General features: G+C 35.3%; 2 protein-coding genes across 2 annotated transcripts; one reads left to right on the forward strand and one right to left on the reverse strand.

Annotated features, from left to right (window-relative positions):
• Positions 1–12035: 12035 nt before the first annotated feature.
• LOC137965184 (amino acid transporter AVT1E-like) lies at positions 12036–15420 on the forward strand. Its single transcript, XM_068811557.1, has 14 exons — positions 12036–12242; positions 12338–12449; positions 12539–12709; positions 12768–12786; positions 12899–13054; positions 13097–13416; positions 13530–13744; positions 13846–13869; positions 13962–14142; positions 14245–14464; positions 14643–14778; positions 14870–15035; positions 15120–15163; positions 15256–15420. Exons 1-14 carry the CDS (start codon positions 12036–12038, stop codon positions 15418–15420), a joined length of 2136 nt encoding a protein of 711 aa, XP_068667658.1.
• Positions 15421–16037: 617 nt separating this feature from the next.
• LOC137965185 (uncharacterized) lies at positions 16038–17491 on the reverse strand. The gene is made up of 3 exons (XM_068811558.1): positions 17465–17491; positions 16135–16586; positions 16038–16041 (listed from the first exon to the last, which is right to left on the reverse strand). Exons 1-3 carry the CDS (start codon positions 17489–17491, stop codon positions 16038–16040), a joined length of 483 nt encoding a protein of 160 aa, XP_068667659.1.
• Positions 17492–18893: the final 1402 nt, after the last annotated feature.

The raw sequence follows: 18893 nt of genomic DNA on the forward strand, positions 1-18893 counted from the left end.
TCAGCTTTATAACAAGATGAAAGACCGAGGCCAACAAAATTACCAAAGTTGCAGGCCGCATGGACATATTCACGAACGCACCCACCACCCCCAATGGTTATACTTATTACGTGCTGACAACAGCGAATATTTCGGTCCTTAGGAGGAAAAAAATCGGATTTATACATTAATAATAAATAAATTAATATAGATTTGGATAAATAATTTTTTCCTTGTAAAAGCTTTTATCATTTGGCAAAGAAGACAAATTGCTGCCCCCGGTGACGTCTCGTCCACAGGTTTACACCATCTGCCCCAGCTTTAATCCTTGAAAAGTCCTCAAAATCATCGCACGCATGCATGAGCCATGGCCCGGTTGGATATCACCCCTAACCTTCAATCATAATGGGGGCAGGTAAAAGTGGTTGTTTCGTCCACATCGGAGTCGAGGATTCACGGAAAGAACAGCGTGGTGTTCCCGCAATACAGGTGAGGACGGGAGTCGATTAACGGAAGTGAAACAGTAGAACAATGGGTGGCAGAGTCGATTGCCTAATCTGGTTCTTCTTGAGGCGTCACACTTCTCCCTCGTCATCTCTCTGTTATGCTCTTCTTCTTATCCTCGCCTCACTGCTCGCAGGAGGGGTCCAGTGAACGAGAGGAAGGGCTGAAAGTAAAAACAGGAATTATTTTTTTGTGTTAGTGTACGTAATGAAAAATAGTGAAAAATATAGTGGAAAATATATAAGAAATTTATTAACGAAATACTCTATTAGATTTAACTTTTATGAGATATTTTTATTTACTTTTTTCTATTAATAACTTAGGAAAGATTTTAACATGTCTGAATTAATAAATAATTTAAAAAAATATCTATTTTATTTATTTAATTAAATATTTAAAAATAAAATACTTAACCAATATTTACTTTTATAATACCCAAATTCTTAATCAAAATGTTACTTTCTAATATTTAAATTCTCACACTTCAAATATTAAATAAATATAATATAAAAAATCATAAATTTAAGTAAATAAAAAAAGGGATTTTTATTAAAAATTTACCTTTAAATATTTAATTTTATAATATATTTTTATTCAACTAAATTAAAATACATTTTAACTTTTTAAATTAACAAATAACTAAAAATATATTATATTATTTAATTAATTAAATATATAAAAATAAAATGATTAAAAAATCCATACTTTTATAATACCCAAATTGTAATCAATTTTTTACTTTACAACATTTAATTCTCACCCTTAAAATAGTCATTAAATATAATATTAAAAAATAGAGAATTTATAAAAATAAAAAGGGTATTTTATTATATAAAATTACGTTAATAAATTTAAAATTTATTTTAGATAGTTTTATTTGACTAAACTAAAATATTTTTTTATCATGTTTTAAATTAATAAATAATTAACTTATTTTTAATTAAAAATTTTAAAAATATTATTATTTAATTAAATATATAAAAATAAAATGATCAAACACATACTTACTTTTATATTATCTAAATAATTATTCAAATTGTTACTTTAATATCAAAATTCTCACTATTAAATTAGAAATCAAATATAATATTAAAATCATGAATTTATATAAATAAAAAATAAATTATTTTATATAAAATTACTCTGATAGATTTAATTTTTATTTGAATATTTTTTTAATAAACTAGGATAAATTTCAACTTGTTTAAATTAAATAATTATTTAAAAAAATTAAGATTTTTTAAAAAGTATTAACCTAAATACCCTCTATCAAAGTCTTTTTATTTTTTATTTGTTATAATTAATCAAACTAATAATTTCATTTTACTTATTAATTATATTATTAATTTATACTACACTAAAATTTATCTTATGTTATTAATAAATACCATATTTATTTATTTATTATATTCATTACTGTTAATACTATATTAAATTACTAATTTAAGAATGATAATTAAGATATTGTTAAATTAAGAATTTGATGAAGTATCTAGACATTATAAAATAATATTTTTTTTTGAGTATGTTATATTTATAATTAATTAAATTAATAATTTATTTTTAACCTATAATTATTGTACTAATTTAGACAAACTACAATCTATCTTAATTTATTAATAAAATACCCTACTTAATTATTTATTATGTTAATACATTTTAATATTACATTAAATTATTTATTATAAAAGTAACCATGTTTATTTAGGTTTATTATTTGTTTAGGTATATTATAAAAATCAAGTCATTATCTTGTTTCCACTATATTTTCCATTTTGGGCACTAACAAATTATGCATGTACCACACATGAGGGCCTCCACCCAAATTATCCATGTGCCTACACATGAGGGGGAGTGTTAAGGAATAGTCCCACATGGCTTAGTGAGATAAAAGATCTTGAGTTTATTAGTTGGCAGAATGGGTTTCCTAAGTGGCTAATCATTTTGGGATGGGCCTTGAACCCAATTTAACATAGTATTAGAGCATCAAATTTAGGATCCTCGTGTCAAAAGAATGCTCTAAGAAGTTATGATCAAAACTACTCATAGAAGACTCTTTGTGAAGTAAGATTAAAACTTGTGGTATAACTTTTCATTCTTGTTATTATTACTTCATGCTCTTGGTTTTCGGATATTTAGAAGATGGTTCAAAGGTGATTTTATTGTTGTCTTCATCTTATGAAATTATTGAGATTTATGCATTTCGGATTAGAAGAAGTTTACCAAGATAGTTTTGTCGGTTTGCAAATTCTTGGCTAAAAATCGATTTATGTTGAGATTTTCTGCATAAAAATTTATAATTTTGTGGGAACAGGATTTTGCTGATGAAGAAAATTTTCCTTGAGCCTATTATGAGTGGTTTTTTATCCATTGGATTTCAGAAATCTAATTACTTAGCTTCTATGCTAAGCTTCTCTATTAACCGAGTTGTTTGAAGAACTTTACTCGATTTTGTGATTTTTTGGAGAATTTTTTAGAGACACGAGGTGACTGATTGTTCTTGGAAAATCAAGCATCGAATATTATGTTTTACATAAAAGGAATCAAGCACAAAATAAGAAAGGAAGTGGCTAGTTGACGCCAATCCATTTGAAGAAAGATTGTTATTTTTTAAGATCTTACAATATCTTCTTGATTATGCCTAATTTTGTTTGATTCTCGATCAATTATATCTAGCCTAATTCATGAGGAATTAAATATATAATAGTTCATCCCAATTTGGAATCAAATATATTTTTGGAATGATCTTAGAAAGATCTAATTTGGAATTGCTACCTTACCTTACTTGATCTCATGCTATTGATTGATTTTTTTCTATTCTTTACAAGGAAGCCTAGAGAATTAATTATATAATTTTTTTGGAGGCAAGTTGACTGGCCTAAGAGGGTTCCCTCCTTGCCTACAGACTTGATAAGCTCTAGTTCTTCTCCCATATACACGAGCTAGCCTTGGCTGATCTTGAATCTCCAAGTAGCTTACATAGGCTACTTCAAATTTGAGTACATTATTACCCTTGAATTGCCTCTTATAGCTAAAGAATACATGGGTAACAAGAATGATATTCTCAAGTTTACTACCATACCCTTGCGAGGGATATCAAATTTCTTGAGCTGGTCCACATCAGTTCGACGGTTCCTTATAACAAGGGATCTACTCGGTCACCTCACCAAACTTGGGCTACCCATTGATGAAGAAGATATTGTTTATGCTAAGTGGTTAAAAAATGACACTTTGGTAATTAGTTGGCTCATCAACAGCATGGAAGAACCTATCTCCAACAATATTATTCATCTCGACTCCACCCAAATTATCCATGTGCACGTGAGGAGGAGTGTAAAGGAATAGTCCCACATGGATTAGTGAGATAAAAGATCTTGAGTTTATTAGTTGGCAGAAGAGGTTTACTAAGTGGTTAGTTATTTTAGGATAACGCCTTGGACCCAATTTAACATACACGACAAAAATTTTGCTTGTTTATAAAGTAATCAGTTGATCTACTACGTTATTTCTTAAGAACGAAATTTAGAGTGAAAATAGAGAAAGAAAAGCCATGGGAAAGAGGAAACTAGAGATGAAGAAGATTGAGAATCGACAAGCTCTCCAACTTCTATCAAGAAGTAACTTCCGTTTTGGAATTTATGGTCCACTTCTATCAGGAGTTATAACTCCTTCCCATCGGCAGTTACAAGAAGCCGATAAGCTTGATGAAAACTTGGCTGGTATAAAAAAGGTTTGGTCTCCAATCTTATTTACTGATTCTCCTTCAATAATACACCACCGTATGAGAGTGATCAGAGAGAGGAAGTGCCAAACACAAGCAGAGAACAGGATACTGGTTATTGATACACAAAATCTGATCGGATGGAGGGAAGTTTGATTCTGGGCTTCCGTTTACATTTTATAGTATGATTCTGGGCTTCCGTTTACATTTTATAGTATGAATTTCATGTAGTTAGAAATTTATATTAATCTTACAGCTAATATACTGGAGCTCGCGGACAAATTGAATGCGACCAATGCGGCTTCTTAGCAGCAGTTGACGTTCACGGTTGGAATAGGGTACCCGACTTTGGAGGCTGCACCTGCTACTGTAATTGACGGAGTGGAGGTTACACAATTGCATGATGATTTTGAGATATTTCTCATGGAGACCGAAGAAGAAGGACATATTTCTTTTGCTGAAGCAAGGCCCATGACACCTTATTATTGCAGCTTTTTGGAAAGGCTGCCAGTCCATTTAACAAACACCATGAACATGGTATAGCTTGTAATTACCGGTCATCTACTACCTTCGCCCTTCACATCGCCATTATTTATAAAAGAGACCCACTGTGTATATTAGTGCGGAAAATGATTGAGTAGTCAGAAACGGTGACAATTTGCTTTTCCAGATGTTGAGAGGACGAGTAGTTGGTAATGGAGCACACATGGCGATAATACAAGGAGCAAGGCTGAAAGCAATGTTGATTATTCGACTTCCTTCACGTGCATGTATTACGTATCATTTTGACGTATTGCTTGATCGTCTATTAACGAGTCAGAGACCCTATGTTATATAGTTTTACTCAAAAATAAGATTTCAATTTTTTTATTGTATTGCTATTAACAGCAAGGTTAAGTCTCCCAGCAATATCCGGTCTCCAGCTCCACGCCAACCTAGCACTACTCAGGTGTCCACCTCAGCAAAAGACACAGGCGCCTCCTCCAGAAGAATCCAGAATGGATCATCACAACATGTATTCCAAAAGTATCCAGAATACTGATACATAGACATGTATTCCAGAAGCATCTAAAGCACACTGTAATATGTATAAATATTACCTCTTGTACACAGATAGATTGAGGAGAAATGAATTACAGCTTCTACATTTTTGTTGTCTCTGTTTATTTCTCTAACATGGTATCCAGAGCCTTGTAAGGACCTATGTCCGCTTCCCTTCCTTCCCCTCACGACCATATCTCTTCTCTTCCTTCCCTTCATGGCTGAATCAAACCTCTCCAAATTCTCCCTCCCATTTCATCACCGTAAAATTAACCCACGATAACTATCTGTTGTGGAAAGTTCAACTCATGCCTTACCTCCACAGTCAGAATGTATGTCTTTATTCATTTAAAAGAGCAATCTTTCAATATGCAAAATTAAGAATTGCATTGAAGCAATTGATGGGTTACCAGATTGCAATGATGAAGGGGTTGAGGAAGATGAAAATGATTTATAGAAGCTAATTAACAATCTACAATTTCAATATTAGGGAGAAGAAGGAGAAATGAACAAACTAAACTAGCTAATCATTTTCGTAACAATATAGCAGCTCATATGTAGGACAATTATGTAGAGTACAATTGTTGATTTAACATGACCAATTTGTTTTTAAATAAAAAAAATTTTAATTTTGTATTTGACATTTTTTTACTGAAAAATTTATTTGATAAATATGATAATGTGTGAGATTATTTATTAACTTTCATTTATTTTCCTGGAAAAGGCACTAACATATCTATTTAATTTTCCTTGAATTTTTTTAAATTTCCATTTTATTTCCTAGTAAGGCACTAAATAGGTTTTTATTTGAAGTTTTTATGGAAATTTATATCCTAGGAAAAGCTACGCAAAAACATTTCTAGTTTTTCTTACGATATAAATTTCCAACCAGGGGCACTAATAGGGCCTAATAAGATTTCATACTAAAGGTTTCTAGGAAATGTATATCCTGGGAAAAAAACATTTTTGGCTTTTTTAGGATATAAAATGTCGAGATATAAAATGCTTAAGTGCTAGAAGTTCAGCTCAGAAGCATCAAAATCATATCTTGAATATACAAAGAAAAGTTAGATAAGAAAACTAGCGAACAACAATTAAGAAAGATCTCATTTTCCCTATTATCCAATCCAGAAAGAATTCCAAAAAAATATAGGTGGAATAAAGGCTAGTAAGGCAAGCAAAAGGAGCTTTCTTCATAGTTGATTTAACATGACCAATTTATTTTTAGATAAAAAAAGTTTTTAAATTTGTATTTGACATTTTATTTTATTAAAAATTTATTGGATAAGTATGGTAATGTGTGATAAATTATTCACTTTCATTTATTTCCCTTGAAAAGGCACTAACACATCTATATAATTTTCCTTAAAAAAATTAAAATTTTCCATTTTATTTCCAAGTAAGGCACTAACAGGTTTTTATCTGAAGGTTTATTGGAAATGTGTATCCAATTAAAAATATTTCTAGCTTTTCCTGCGATATAAATTTCCAACAAGGGGAATTAACAGGGCATAATAAGATTTCATATTAAAGGTTTCTAGAAAATGTATATCCTAGGAAAAACATTTCTATCTTTTTTAGGATATAGATGTCCAACCAAGAGTACTAATGGGGCCTACATAGATATGTGTTTCCAAGAAACATTAAGACAATGGTCCCTCCAAACGTATTTCTACCTTGAAATATTTTTTAATTTTCTCATCACCTAAAGTGGTGATGAGAAAATAGATGCAAAAATCGATAAAACTAATGTTAAAAAAATTGATGTAGTGAAGTAAGTAGCTCCAGTTCAACCCGGGTGAACTGGATTTGACCACCATTGACCTAGTATGATATCATCCAAATGTTAAAATAAAATAGAATTAAAATTAAAAATCAATTAGGGAAGCTCTCTTCCTATTATCTAGTTTTAAGGAGTAGGGAGGCAGGGGTGGCATCAAACCAAGCCAAGCTCGAACCTGCATATGTTCGAGCTTGGCTTGATATGAATACTTTGAACTCGAGCTCAACCTCGAGCCTAAAATTAGAATTAACCTCCAACCAACATTAAAAACTAAAAAAATATAAAAATATAAAAATAAGTAAAGAAAATATTGTGATGAACTTTGTACCATTGAATTGCAAACTATTGCAGAGGAGTTCAAGAGTTTCCAATAGAGCATACTAATGTATAGTAACCAACTTAATAGAACTAAAAGAAAGAGTAAATGCCTCCATCGATAATGTTTATTCCATTGGTAGACAACAACATTAGATGTTGAGGGATCAAAAAAGGTTGAACGATCGATCATATTTGAGGTAAATAAGAGCAACTATCAACTAACTAATGAGGGAATTGACGAGAGCAATTAGAGTAAAGGGTATTTTTATAAAAAAAAATTATGATAACAAGTTGGCCCGTGAACTAACAAGCTGAGCTTGAAAAATCTCGAGTTTGGCTTATTATACTTAACGAGCCTTATTTCTAGTTTGAGCTCGAGACGAGCTAAAGAAAAATTGAACTGAGCCGAGATTTTTTTGAGCTAAGGTTGAATAGTTTGCGAATCGGTTTAGCTTGGTGCCACCCCTAGGTTTCTTTGAGTATCAACAAATAAATAATCAAAACCACCTTATTAATCTGAAAGTTTTTAAAATGGGGAGATAAAAAATGCTTATGTGCTAGAAAGTGAATTACTTTTTGTGTTAGTGTGCGCAATGAAAAGTATAATGGAAAGTAATTTAATTTGTTAGTGGATAGTAAAAAGTATAGTGGAAAGTATATACGAAATTTATTAATAAAATATTCTAATAGATTTAAGTTTTATAAGATATTTTTTATTTAATTTTCCTATTAATAAGTTAAAATATATTTTAAATTTTCTGAATTAATAAATAATTAAAAATAATAATTAAATTTATTTATTTAAGTAAATATATAAAAATAAAATACTTAAACCAATTTTTACTTTTATAATGCCCAAATGCTTAATCAAATTGTTACTTTTTAATATCTAAATTCTCTCTTAAAATATTAATTAAATATAATATTAAAATAAAAAAATTATTTAAATAAAAAGAAGGTATGCATGTCCAAAGGTGAATGAGGATTTTTATAGTAGAACGCTCTATGGAGGGGCAAATGAAGATAAACATATCTCACGACATCAGTAATCCTCAATCCCCCTTAATTCTAGTAGCATATGCCAAATCGTTTGTTGGATTATTACTTGGTTCTAACATATTATTTGGTGCAACTTCCTTATTTTGTGATAGACTATTTGAGGATTATTTTATGGTTTCCTTTTAAAAAAAATTATTATTTGGCCGAGATATTATTACGTTAGCATTGTTTATTTTGATGAAGAAGAAATCACATGGCCGCCCCATATTATTATCTTCCGGGTAATTAACCATTACCGCGCCCCCCCCCCCCCCCCCCCCCCCCCCCCTTAATTGGTATTTATTATTCCTACCATTTGAGTGTCGATGTCCTGTGGGGAGACAGTGTGATGGAGAAGGAGAAGTTTTATTACACTTTTGAGCACTACGTATAAACCCACTACCTACAGAAGATAGGAGTGTGCCCTACATCCAGTATGAGTTATGAATGGAGTATGGAGCGATGTTATACGACTTCGAGTGATTTTACTCTCACTTATCTTATGCCAGTTGGGCCTCATGGGCGAATTATATCACTTTTTATGGGACAAATTTTATTGTTGTGGATGAACACAGTAACAGTGTTCCTAGTCATTTTTCCAACAGTAACAGTCCATCTCATAACTTTGTGTTTAATTTTTTGGATGATATGTATGTTGCTCGGCCACTGTTAGTAAAAAAATTTCAATCAGACATGAATTCTGGAAATGAGAGGGTCGCCAAAGTGGGAAATAATGGTGGAAGTAGAGAAGAGATTGGCAGAATTTGGTCTTGTTATGGATATACCCATCTGCAATGTACAATAATTGATGGGTGTCTTAAACTAGGAAGTATTAGTGAGGCACTTGAGATATTTGATGAGTACAAAAAGACTTTTTGGGGATCTTTGGCGTGCTTTGTAGAGAAGGTATGGTGGAAATGGCAACTGCCCTATTTTTTGAACTAAAAAAAAAAAAAATGAGTTGCCACTGCATGATTTTATTTATATGAAATTGATGGATGCCAAGTTTAATGAAGATGGTGAAGTGGTATCTTCGAACCTGAATGAGGCTCAGTTCAGTTCGCGAGCTCGCAAACCGGCTTGTTTATTTAAACCCAGGGTGAAGATACGTGATGGGACCAAAAGAGGAAACGTCTCCAGTCAGGAAGGTGAACGCTCCTCCCCCTTCTCCAGCTCGTGAACACCAAAACAAGGGTCGAGAGGCCAGAGCCAGTGGGACAATCATGCGTGCCTTCTCCGGTTATCGGTACTTTCCCCCCTCCTCCCTTGTTGTGTCTCTTTTTCTTTCTTCCTATAATCGTCTACTGGGGCATAGTCTTTTATTTTTTAAATGATTTATGAAGTTCTACTTGGGAGCTTGTTCCGGCTGCATCAAACCAAATCCGAGACGGTAAGGAGGAAACCCTGCATTAGCTTTTGTTCTTGTTTTTCCATCCCAAGAAAGCATATTTGCTTTTGTTCCCATTTTTCCACCCCGAGAAAGCGTCACTAACTAACCTACTTTTTTCTGATCTCTTCTTTGCCCTTGAGCTACAACCTTCTCTCAGATTACTTTGATTTTCATCTTGTTTTTCTAGTGGCGAATATCTTGTTCCCTTTTATGGAAATAAAAATCTTGTTCCCTTTTACATTCTCTCAGATTTTCTGTTCATTTTTTTATTAGGCTCTGTTATTTCTGTAAGTTATGATTTACACTAATTTTTTCTCAAATAAATGAGCAATCCTTGTTGATTGCATCACGATATATGTATCTGTTATAGTGCTGACCACTTGTTTGATAATATGTGCTTGTGAAAACCGTCAGGCTAGAATATCATAATTTCTTTAACTGTGATACAAATGTCTTGTTCACTGCATGAGTGTATTGTTCCAAACCTGACCAAGGAGATACAAAGAAAAAGTGTAATGCTGAGCTTTAGACATTTGTTGACAAGACAGTCTTCTTGTCCTCTTCTACTTCCTCATTTGAGAAATCTTTCTGCCATTCCGATCAGTACCATAAACGATGATCTAAAAAATCAAGTCAATTACTAAAATGCCAACCTTTTCAGTGTTCTTAATTGACCATCAGCAAGACGCTATGTCTCTTGATTGTATTTTCCTCATTTAAGGTGTTAGTCGAAGGTAAAGCTCTCACTACTGTTATGACAAGTCTTTTTTTGCATACTTTTATCTCTTCTTCCTATTTTCATTTCTTATGTTCTTTTTTGTTTCATCATATTGGGAATTGATTATTTGGGGAAATGATTTAGGGTGGTCGGTTGAAGAAGCTATAAGCATCATGGGAAGAAAATCCTGACATTGGTTTTATTATGATGAAGGCACCTCTCTCTAAATATTGCAATTGAGTATGACAAACATGCATAGTCAAAATTTAAGTCATATAGGAAAATAAGACTCTACGGGTTTTTCAAGCCAGCTGTAAACTAGCTTTACCTCACCCTAATGTAAGAAGGTGTTTAAGACATAGATGTATACTGAATTTATATTTTTTTGTTTAGGTGATTATAAATTTGATATAGATATTACATTTAAATTTTTGTGTTTGATTATTGAATAAAGTTTATGCCTACTATTATATTGTATTTATGAAAAAATTTATGCAAAGTATATAGATAATTTTATATAGGATTTATTTATAAGAGGCCATGCCCAATTTTAGTAGGTTGGAGCTCGAACCCGACTCAAGCTTGAGCTCGAACTCGGTTAAAATTCTCGAGCTCGAGTTCGATTACAATTTTAGGCTCGAGGTTGGGTTCGGCTCAAGCTCGAGTTCTAAATATTTAAATCAAGCCTAACTCGAACATATACAGGTTCGAGCTCGGCTCGTCTCGATGCCACCCCTAACTCTTATCTACTGATTGGAGTCATTTATTCCACACACTTTAGCAACAAATCAATGTGGATTATTAGCTAACCAGGCCTACCTCTTCCCTAGCACATGGCCAATTTTATGTAGGAATTATTTACATAGGTCATGCCCAATTTTATGTAAAATGTATGCATAAATTTATATACAGTTTATTTGACATGTATTTTTTGTGAAGTTTTAAATGTATGTTGGAGTTCGAACTCGAACTCGGTTAAAATTATTGGACTCGAGTTCGATAACAATTTTAAGCTCGAGGCTGGGTTCAACTCGAGTTCAAGTTTGAAATATTTAAATCAAACTCGATTGGAGCCCTAAGTGTTAGGTATCGGAAGCACATGGTTCATTTGTTATGAACTTAGGATCGGTTTAGTCAATTAATTTAGGTTTTGGGTTATAGTATGAATTTATGTTAGGTGTAATTGGACCTTTTGTTATCTATCCGAGATGGCACATTCCTCGGACCACTACGACAAGAAGCCGAGAGTTTATTATTTTATTTATAAATTGAAAGGGGTCAGCAAACACGTCCCTTCAAAGATACAAATAATTTTAGCTGGTAGGCCTCTCCTTCCAGATCCAGTATTTTCCATTAAACCAAAAACCAGTGAAAATAATCTAAGGCATGCTTTTCTTGAATCTTGACGTTGCCTTGCTGGGCTATATCTATGAAGAAGAGAATTTGGGAAGCCTCACTCGGTATATATTTAGGAGACTGATTTAGCGGTACTCCGGTGGGATTTTGTTTACTACTGATCGGAAAAAGAAAAAAGAAAAAGGAGATGACGTTGGTGGACGAGGGAGTGTTCTTGATGAACGATGAGGAACACCAGTCTCAAAAGGAGCTGCTGCTGGACGACAACAACCTCAAGGATGATGATGAACGTGGAGAAGACGCTTCACAGTATCAGAAGATTAATTCCTGGCCCCAAACATTCGGGTTCTTTCTTCTCTATTTTAATCTCTCAAACTGTAATGCTTCCTCTTCTGTGACATTCTCTCCTGCATGCCTCTTCTGTTTGTTCTGATATTCTCGCTCGGAGGGCATGGGACTGGCTTCTGCCATCCTCTCGATAAATTGCAGACAAGGGGTACATACCACTCTTTGCTAAGTCCTCTGATCAGCCAGTTGAAGATAAATGAGGATCGGATGGCTTCTGGGGAACTTTTGAAATCTGTCCCCATGTTGTTCAGTTGTCCGATTCGTTCATTAATGTTTAAGAGTATACATGGATGAGAACAAGATGAAGTTTCCCAAGTCTAGGCCAATAATTTGACAAATCAGCTTCTCAGCTTTATGGCAGTAGGCGAATGTTCCCACAGTTGAATATGCAAACCATACATCATCTACAATTAAGAAATGATTTTTCCGAAGCGAAAGATCTCGCTCCTAGCTGTTTTGGTTTTCCTGTCTTGAGATTTTTGGGCCTTGGAAACTATCTAAGCATTTACTGCAGTAATTTCTGGTCTCTTAAAGTTAAGAGATTGCAACTAATCACGATTCAAATAACCAGGAGCCGGACATGAACGCCGGTGAGCTTTGACTGCCGTCGTCAATTGGCCGTAGGACCATCGATACATAACGCCAGACACAATTTTCTTTCAACTGAAGATATGAAATATATTAATTGACTACTGAAATCAGCTACATTCTTGGAGCTGTCGATCGACTTAAAAAACATTATGAAATCTGGGATTTTGATATCTGTGGTGGCTTCGTGCCGTCTCCAATTTTATGGCCTGGATCTTTAATTTCAGTTGCTGTGTTCCATGAAAGTAGTATAAACGTTACAGCACTTGTGTAAGATCCTAGTTAACAAAATTATGGATTTGGTGAGTGCAGAAATTCCATGGAAAATTACGGCAGTGTGCCACACTCCAGCGTCGTCTTAGAAGCGGGATCAAGAAGTTTGAGCAGAAGCTTAACAAGATTGAACAACTCATTCCTGTCTCTTTCTCCAACAAAAAGAGCCACTTCTTATCATCTGGAGTCCACTCTCACCGCCTCCCTCTTACATCCGGATAAAGAAACTGCCGATAAGCCCTCACTAGCCCCTCGTTCTGCATCCTGGCTTTCCTTTACCAGCTCCGCAGCACAGCTATCTTTTCACGAACCAATTAAGGGATCCCCAAAGTGCTCTTACGCTCAGTCTGTCTTTAATGGTGATCATCAATCCCTAACCTTTTTCATTTATTTCCACGAACACTCACTTTTTCATCTACCCAAGTAGAAATATATGATCATTTGCCCAAAATTTGTTTTTTTTTTTTTACAGGAATCAATGTTATGTGCGGGGTGGGACTCCTGAGTACTCCTTATGCAATCAAACAAGGAGGGTGGTTGGGCCTCTTGATCCTCTTTGCTTTCAGTTTAATCGCATGTTATACCGGAGTTCTGTTGAAAAGATGCTTAGAGAGCAACCCTGCGCTCCACACCTTCCCCGATATCGCACAAGCTGCATTTGGTACTCCTGGTCGCTTAGTTATATCTGTAAGCTACTCAACAACAATCCATACCATTTTATATATAGATGTAGATAAAGCAACCAAAGCAAGACTAACGCAAGTACTTTTTTTTTGTTTTCAATGCAGATACTTCTTTATGCGGAGCTCTATGTAAGTTTTTATATATAAAAGAACCCCTGTTTTCCATTTTCATTTCCTTTGCTGTGTCTAAAGGTGAAGAAGATCTCTTATTTTGTGTGCAGGCAGCCTGCGTGGAATTCATTATTCTCATGGGCGATAACCTGTCATCGGTTTTCCCAGATGTTCATGTAAATCTAGTCGGAGTTTTTTTAAATTCTCATCAATTATTTTCCATATTGGCAACCGTTGCTGTTCTCCCAACTGCTTGGCTTCGAAATCTTAGTTTTATGTCATACCTTTCAGGTAATCTCAACCCAATCGTGCTCACTAATGCTTCTACTTTCTTGCGGAATGTACCTATAAGGAGCTTTAATCGATAATTCTTAAATGGGTTTTGTAATTCAGCTGGAGGTGTCATTGCTTCGGTCCTTGTGGTGTTGTGCTTGTTGTGGGTAGGAGTAATCGATGGGGTTGGATTCCATCCAAGTGGAACTGCTCTGGATATTGCAAATCTTCCCGTTGCACTTGGATTATATGGCTTTTGCTATGCCGGACACCCTCTCTTCCCAAACATCTACCTGTCTATGCAAAACCCAGCAGATTTTCCTTCAGTTCTGTTGCTCAGGTGCGCTACCACGTTACACAACTTCATAACTTTTAATGGTAAAACGACTTTTATTGAAACATGGAAGGAAAAAAAACCTTGGGCGAACCAAGAAGACAAGAACGGAGCATGAGACAACAAGAAATCGAATCTCAATCGAGGCAAAGCATGTTTAAACTCGTTGCTTTTTCGAATGCAGTTTCATAATCTGTACAGTTCTCTACTCTGGGGTTGCTATCACTGGATTCCTCATGTTCGGAGGAGCCATAGAATCACAGTTTACTCTCAATATGCCTACAACATTCGTCGCTTCCAAAATTGCAGTTTGGACAACGGTAGGCAATTATGACAGAGAAACATAATTAATGGTTTCCACAAGTAAAAACTGTCTGCTACTTGATGATTTGGAGTGTTACCATGTTCCAGGTGGTGAATCCACTTACCAAATATGCGCTAACAATTACTCCAGTCGCATTGAGTCTAGAAGAGCTCTTGCCTTTGGCATGGTTTAAGTCTCATCTTGTCTCAATTTTAATCAGAACAACCTTAGTGCTATCAACCTTGCTGGTGGCAATTACTTTCCCATTCTTCGGTGAGAACTGTTTCTTTTTCTTACTACCATTATATCATAATCGTTAATTGAGCTGAAGGATCTGATGGATATCCATTGCTGCAGGTTTTATCATGGCTTTGATTGGATCTTTCATTACTATGATTATAGTAAGCTTCTTCCCCCACATTATTTTCCATTTATATGAGGTTTCTTGTCTCAAAAACTAGTTTAAACTTTGCTATATATAATCTTAATGCAGGCTTTGATCTTCCCTTGTGCGAGCTATTTGAAGTTAATGAGAGGAAAACTCAGTAGGATACAAGTATTACCCATTTCTCTGTTCTGTGTAACAACGGATGCTCCTCTGCTAATGTTAAAATTGTCCATTTTCCTTAACAGATTGCTGTATGTTGTTCGATTATGACCGTGGGAATTTTTTGTTCTATGGCTGGAACATACTCATCAGTCATGAAAATTGCTAACACCATGCAGTCATAGAGTCAGAAGTTTTAAATCAAATTTGGAAGAATGAATTGCCATCGATTTCTGAACACTTTTTTTTTTGTTTTGGAAAGAAATTCATTTAGTCATTGTTTGAAAATTTATTTATTCTCATTGTTTGCTGTCTATTTTAGGATTTTAATTTCTAATGATAATAGAGATAATAATATTATTTTAAATAATAGAATGATAATAGTGATTTTTATAAGAAAATAAATTAAATGCAACCAATGCTAACTGTGACTTAAATCAACCCACCTTTCCCTCATCAAAATCAATATTCTAAAAAAAATATTAAAACCTTAACCAAATTAACAATATATTTTCGGGAATTTCCCTTAAATACCTATTTAAAATAAAATATTTTCAAAAATACCGACGTCATCAAAATATTTCTAAAATTACCCAACTTTGACCGGTCAAATGCCTATGTGTGCAGTCAAAAGCGACACGTAAGCTTTGACTGCTTATGTGTCGCCATGTCTTCAATGCAGTAAACATATATCGACACGTCGTCTGACACGTCATTATTTTACCATGTCATCTGCCACATAAACAGCCACGTCATTAAATAAAAAATAAATAATCCTCACCATATTCCACCGCATTGTTTTTCAAAATAAGTTATTTGAAATACCTTATGTGTCCCCTCTCATCTTTCTCCTCTCCTCTCCTCTCGCCCTCTTGCCGCCACTCGGCCTCCTCTCCTCTCCTCTCGCCCTCTCGCCGCCGCTTGGCCTCGACCTCCTCTACTCTCCTCTCCTCTCGCCCTCTCGCCGCCGCTTGGCCTCGACCTCCTCTACTCTCCTCTCCTCTCGCCCTCTCGCTGCCGCTTGGCCTCGGCCTCCTCCCCTCTCCTCTCGTCCCCTCTCCTCTCACCCTCTCGCCACCACTCGCCCTCACCCTCCTGTGGCCTTGCCCTCTCTCCTCTCGCTGTCGTCGCTTGGCCTCGACCTCCTCTCCTCTCCTCTCCTCTTGCCCTCTCACTGCCGCTCGGCCTCGCCCTCTCTCCTCCCCTCCCCCCCCCCCCCCTCTCGCAGTGCCTGCTGCTGCCGCTCCCCACCGGTCGACCTCGCCCTCGACGCCCCCCTCTCAATTAAAAAATATTTTAAATCGATAATAAAATATGTTAAATTAGTAAGAGTAAGATTTTTTAATTAATTATATATTTATTTTATTTTTAATTATTTTAAATATAAGGTAATAATAAATTTGAAAAAACATATTGATAAATTTGATTTTTAAACTCAAAACTAAAATTTTCAAATTTTTTTACTAAAATAATTTTTAAATTGATAATAAAAAGGTGTTAAAATGGTAAGAGTAAGATTTTTTATAACTTATTATTTTAAATATAAGGTAATAAAAAGTGTACCGGTACATTTATTTTTTAAACTCAAGTAAAATTTTCATATTTTTTCAGTTAATAAATATTTTTAATTGATAATAAAATGTGTTGTAATATTTTTAATTAACTAATATATATTTTTAATAATTTATTATTTTTTAAATAATGTGATAAAAATTATACAAATAAATTGTATTTTTAAACTCTAAAATAATTTTTAGGCTTCGAGACATAAAATTTATTACTTTTCCCAAAGATAAATGTCCAATATTGTAAATATTAGGTAATAAAAAATGTATCTGATTTTTTTATTTTTTAAAAAAAATTATTCAAATTTTTCATTTAATGATGTGACAGTTTATGTGGCAGATAACGTGGTAAAATAATGACATGGCAGACGACGTGTCGATCTATGTTTACAACACTGATGATGTGGCAACACGTAAACAATCAAAGCTTACGTGTCGCTTTTGACTGCACACATAGGCATTTGGCCGGTTAAAGTTGGGTAATTTTAGAAATATTTTGATGACATAGGTATTTTTAAAAATATTTTATTTTAAATGGGTATTTAAGAGAAATTCCCAATATTTTCTGTTAATTATTGTCCGATTCTCACCGCCCTCCCATCTCCCTCCCATTTCATCACCGTAAAATTAACCCACGACAACTATCTATTGCGGAAGGTTCAACTCATGCCTTCCTCCACAGTAAGAATGTATTTGGATACATCGACGACTCCATCCCTGCGTCCAAACCGCCGTCCGACGACTCCTCCCCAGACCTCTCCTCTCCCTATTCGATCTGGAAACAACAAGACCAGGCCACTATGTCCGTCCTCATCTCCTCCCTCACTGAAACCCTCATTGCCCATGTCGTCGAAGCCACCACCTCCCATGAAATTTGGCTGATCCTCGAGACTCTGTTTGCGTCCAAGTCTCAAACCCGAGTGATGCAACTCCAATACCAGCTCACGAACCTTAAAAAAGGGTCGGAATCGATTACCGACTACTACCAAAGGGCTAAACACCTTCGGGACACCCTCGCAGCGGCCAAAAAAGTCCTTCCCTCTTCCGATTTCATCACCTTTCTGTTGGCTGGCCTCGGCTATGATTTTGATTTGGTCGTAACATCCATTACGACGTGTCTGGAATCCCTTTCTCCCTCCCAAGTCTACAACCACCTCCTCAGCCACGAATCCCGCCTCCTCCACCACCAAACCACCCTTCCAGCGTCCCCCGAGCTTTCGGCCAACGCTACCTCCCTTCCGTCGCATTCCAGCACCCAAGGCAAGGGCTTCGATCGGCCGGGATTCCGCGGCCGAGGCAGCTCCCGAGGTCGTGGCCGCAGACGCTCCGACGGTCGCCCCTCGTCTTCCTCCTTTTTCCCCTTTTCTCCACCTCGCTCGCCCTCTTTTTCCCCCTTTTCCAAAAATTGCCCGCCCTGTCAGATAAGTCACCGACAGGGCCATACTGCTCTGTAGTGTTATCACAGCTTTGACCGCTCCTATTAGTAGGCCCCACTCCCCGCCACTTCACCTCTGCCCCGTTTTCTTCCGCCCCTACTCCGTCTGTTGATCATAATTGGTACCCTAATTCGGCCTCCACTGATCACTTCACTCATAATTGTTCTAACTTACCACTTAATCCTATGAGTACACGGGCGAAGATCAGGTTCGGGTTGGTGACGTTAATTCACTTCCTATCCACCACGTTGGCAGCTCTGTTCTTTCTTCCTCTTCTAGCAATCTCCTCCTCTCTCAACTTTATCATATTTCGTCTATTTTCAAGAATTTAATTTTTATTAAAAAATTGTGTGAGGATAATTCTGTCTTTTTTGAATTCTAATCATCTTGTTTCTTTGTAAAGGATTGTTGTACCAAGAAAATACTTCTGCACGGTCCCACTAGTCAAGGCATGTATGTCTTTCCTCCAGCCGCCTCCTCCTATCAAGCTCATACTGGTTCGTGCGTCTCTCCCTTCCAATGGCACGCTCGCCTAGGTCATCCCTCGATGCAACTAGTTCACCGCATCATATCCCAGCTCTCT

Source organism: Aristolochia californica, unplaced genomic scaffold (assembly GCF_029961685.1).
Source record: "Aristolochia californica isolate CCGP_79_NKW_82.1479 unplaced genomic scaffold, dmAriCali1.0.hap1 SCAF_5, whole genome shotgun sequence".
NCBI lineage: Eukaryota > Viridiplantae > Streptophyta > Magnoliopsida > Piperales > Aristolochiaceae > Aristolochia > Aristolochia californica.

Bases quoted from the DNA above. Each gene is read 5' to 3' on its own strand.
- LOC137965184 (XM_068811557.1), top strand. From the start codon at position 12,036: ATGACGTTGGTGGACGAGGGAGTGTTCTTGATGAACGATGAGGAACAC. The intron at 12,243-12,337 runs GTGACATTCTCT...GATAAATTGCAG, and splicing joins ACTGTAATGCTTCCTCTTCT to ACAAGGGGTACATACCACTC. The intron at 13,417-13,529 runs GTGATCATCAAT...TTTTTTTTACAG, and splicing joins CGCTCAGTCTGTCTTTAATG to GAATCAATGTTATGTGCGGG.
- LOC137965185 (XM_068811558.1), bottom strand. From the start codon at position 17,491: ATGAAATGGGAGGGAGATGGGAGGGCG. The intron at 16,587-17,464 runs GTGAGAATCGGA...TTTAATTGAGAG, and splicing joins GGGAGGGAGATGGGAGGGCG to GGGGGCGTCGAGGGCGAGGT.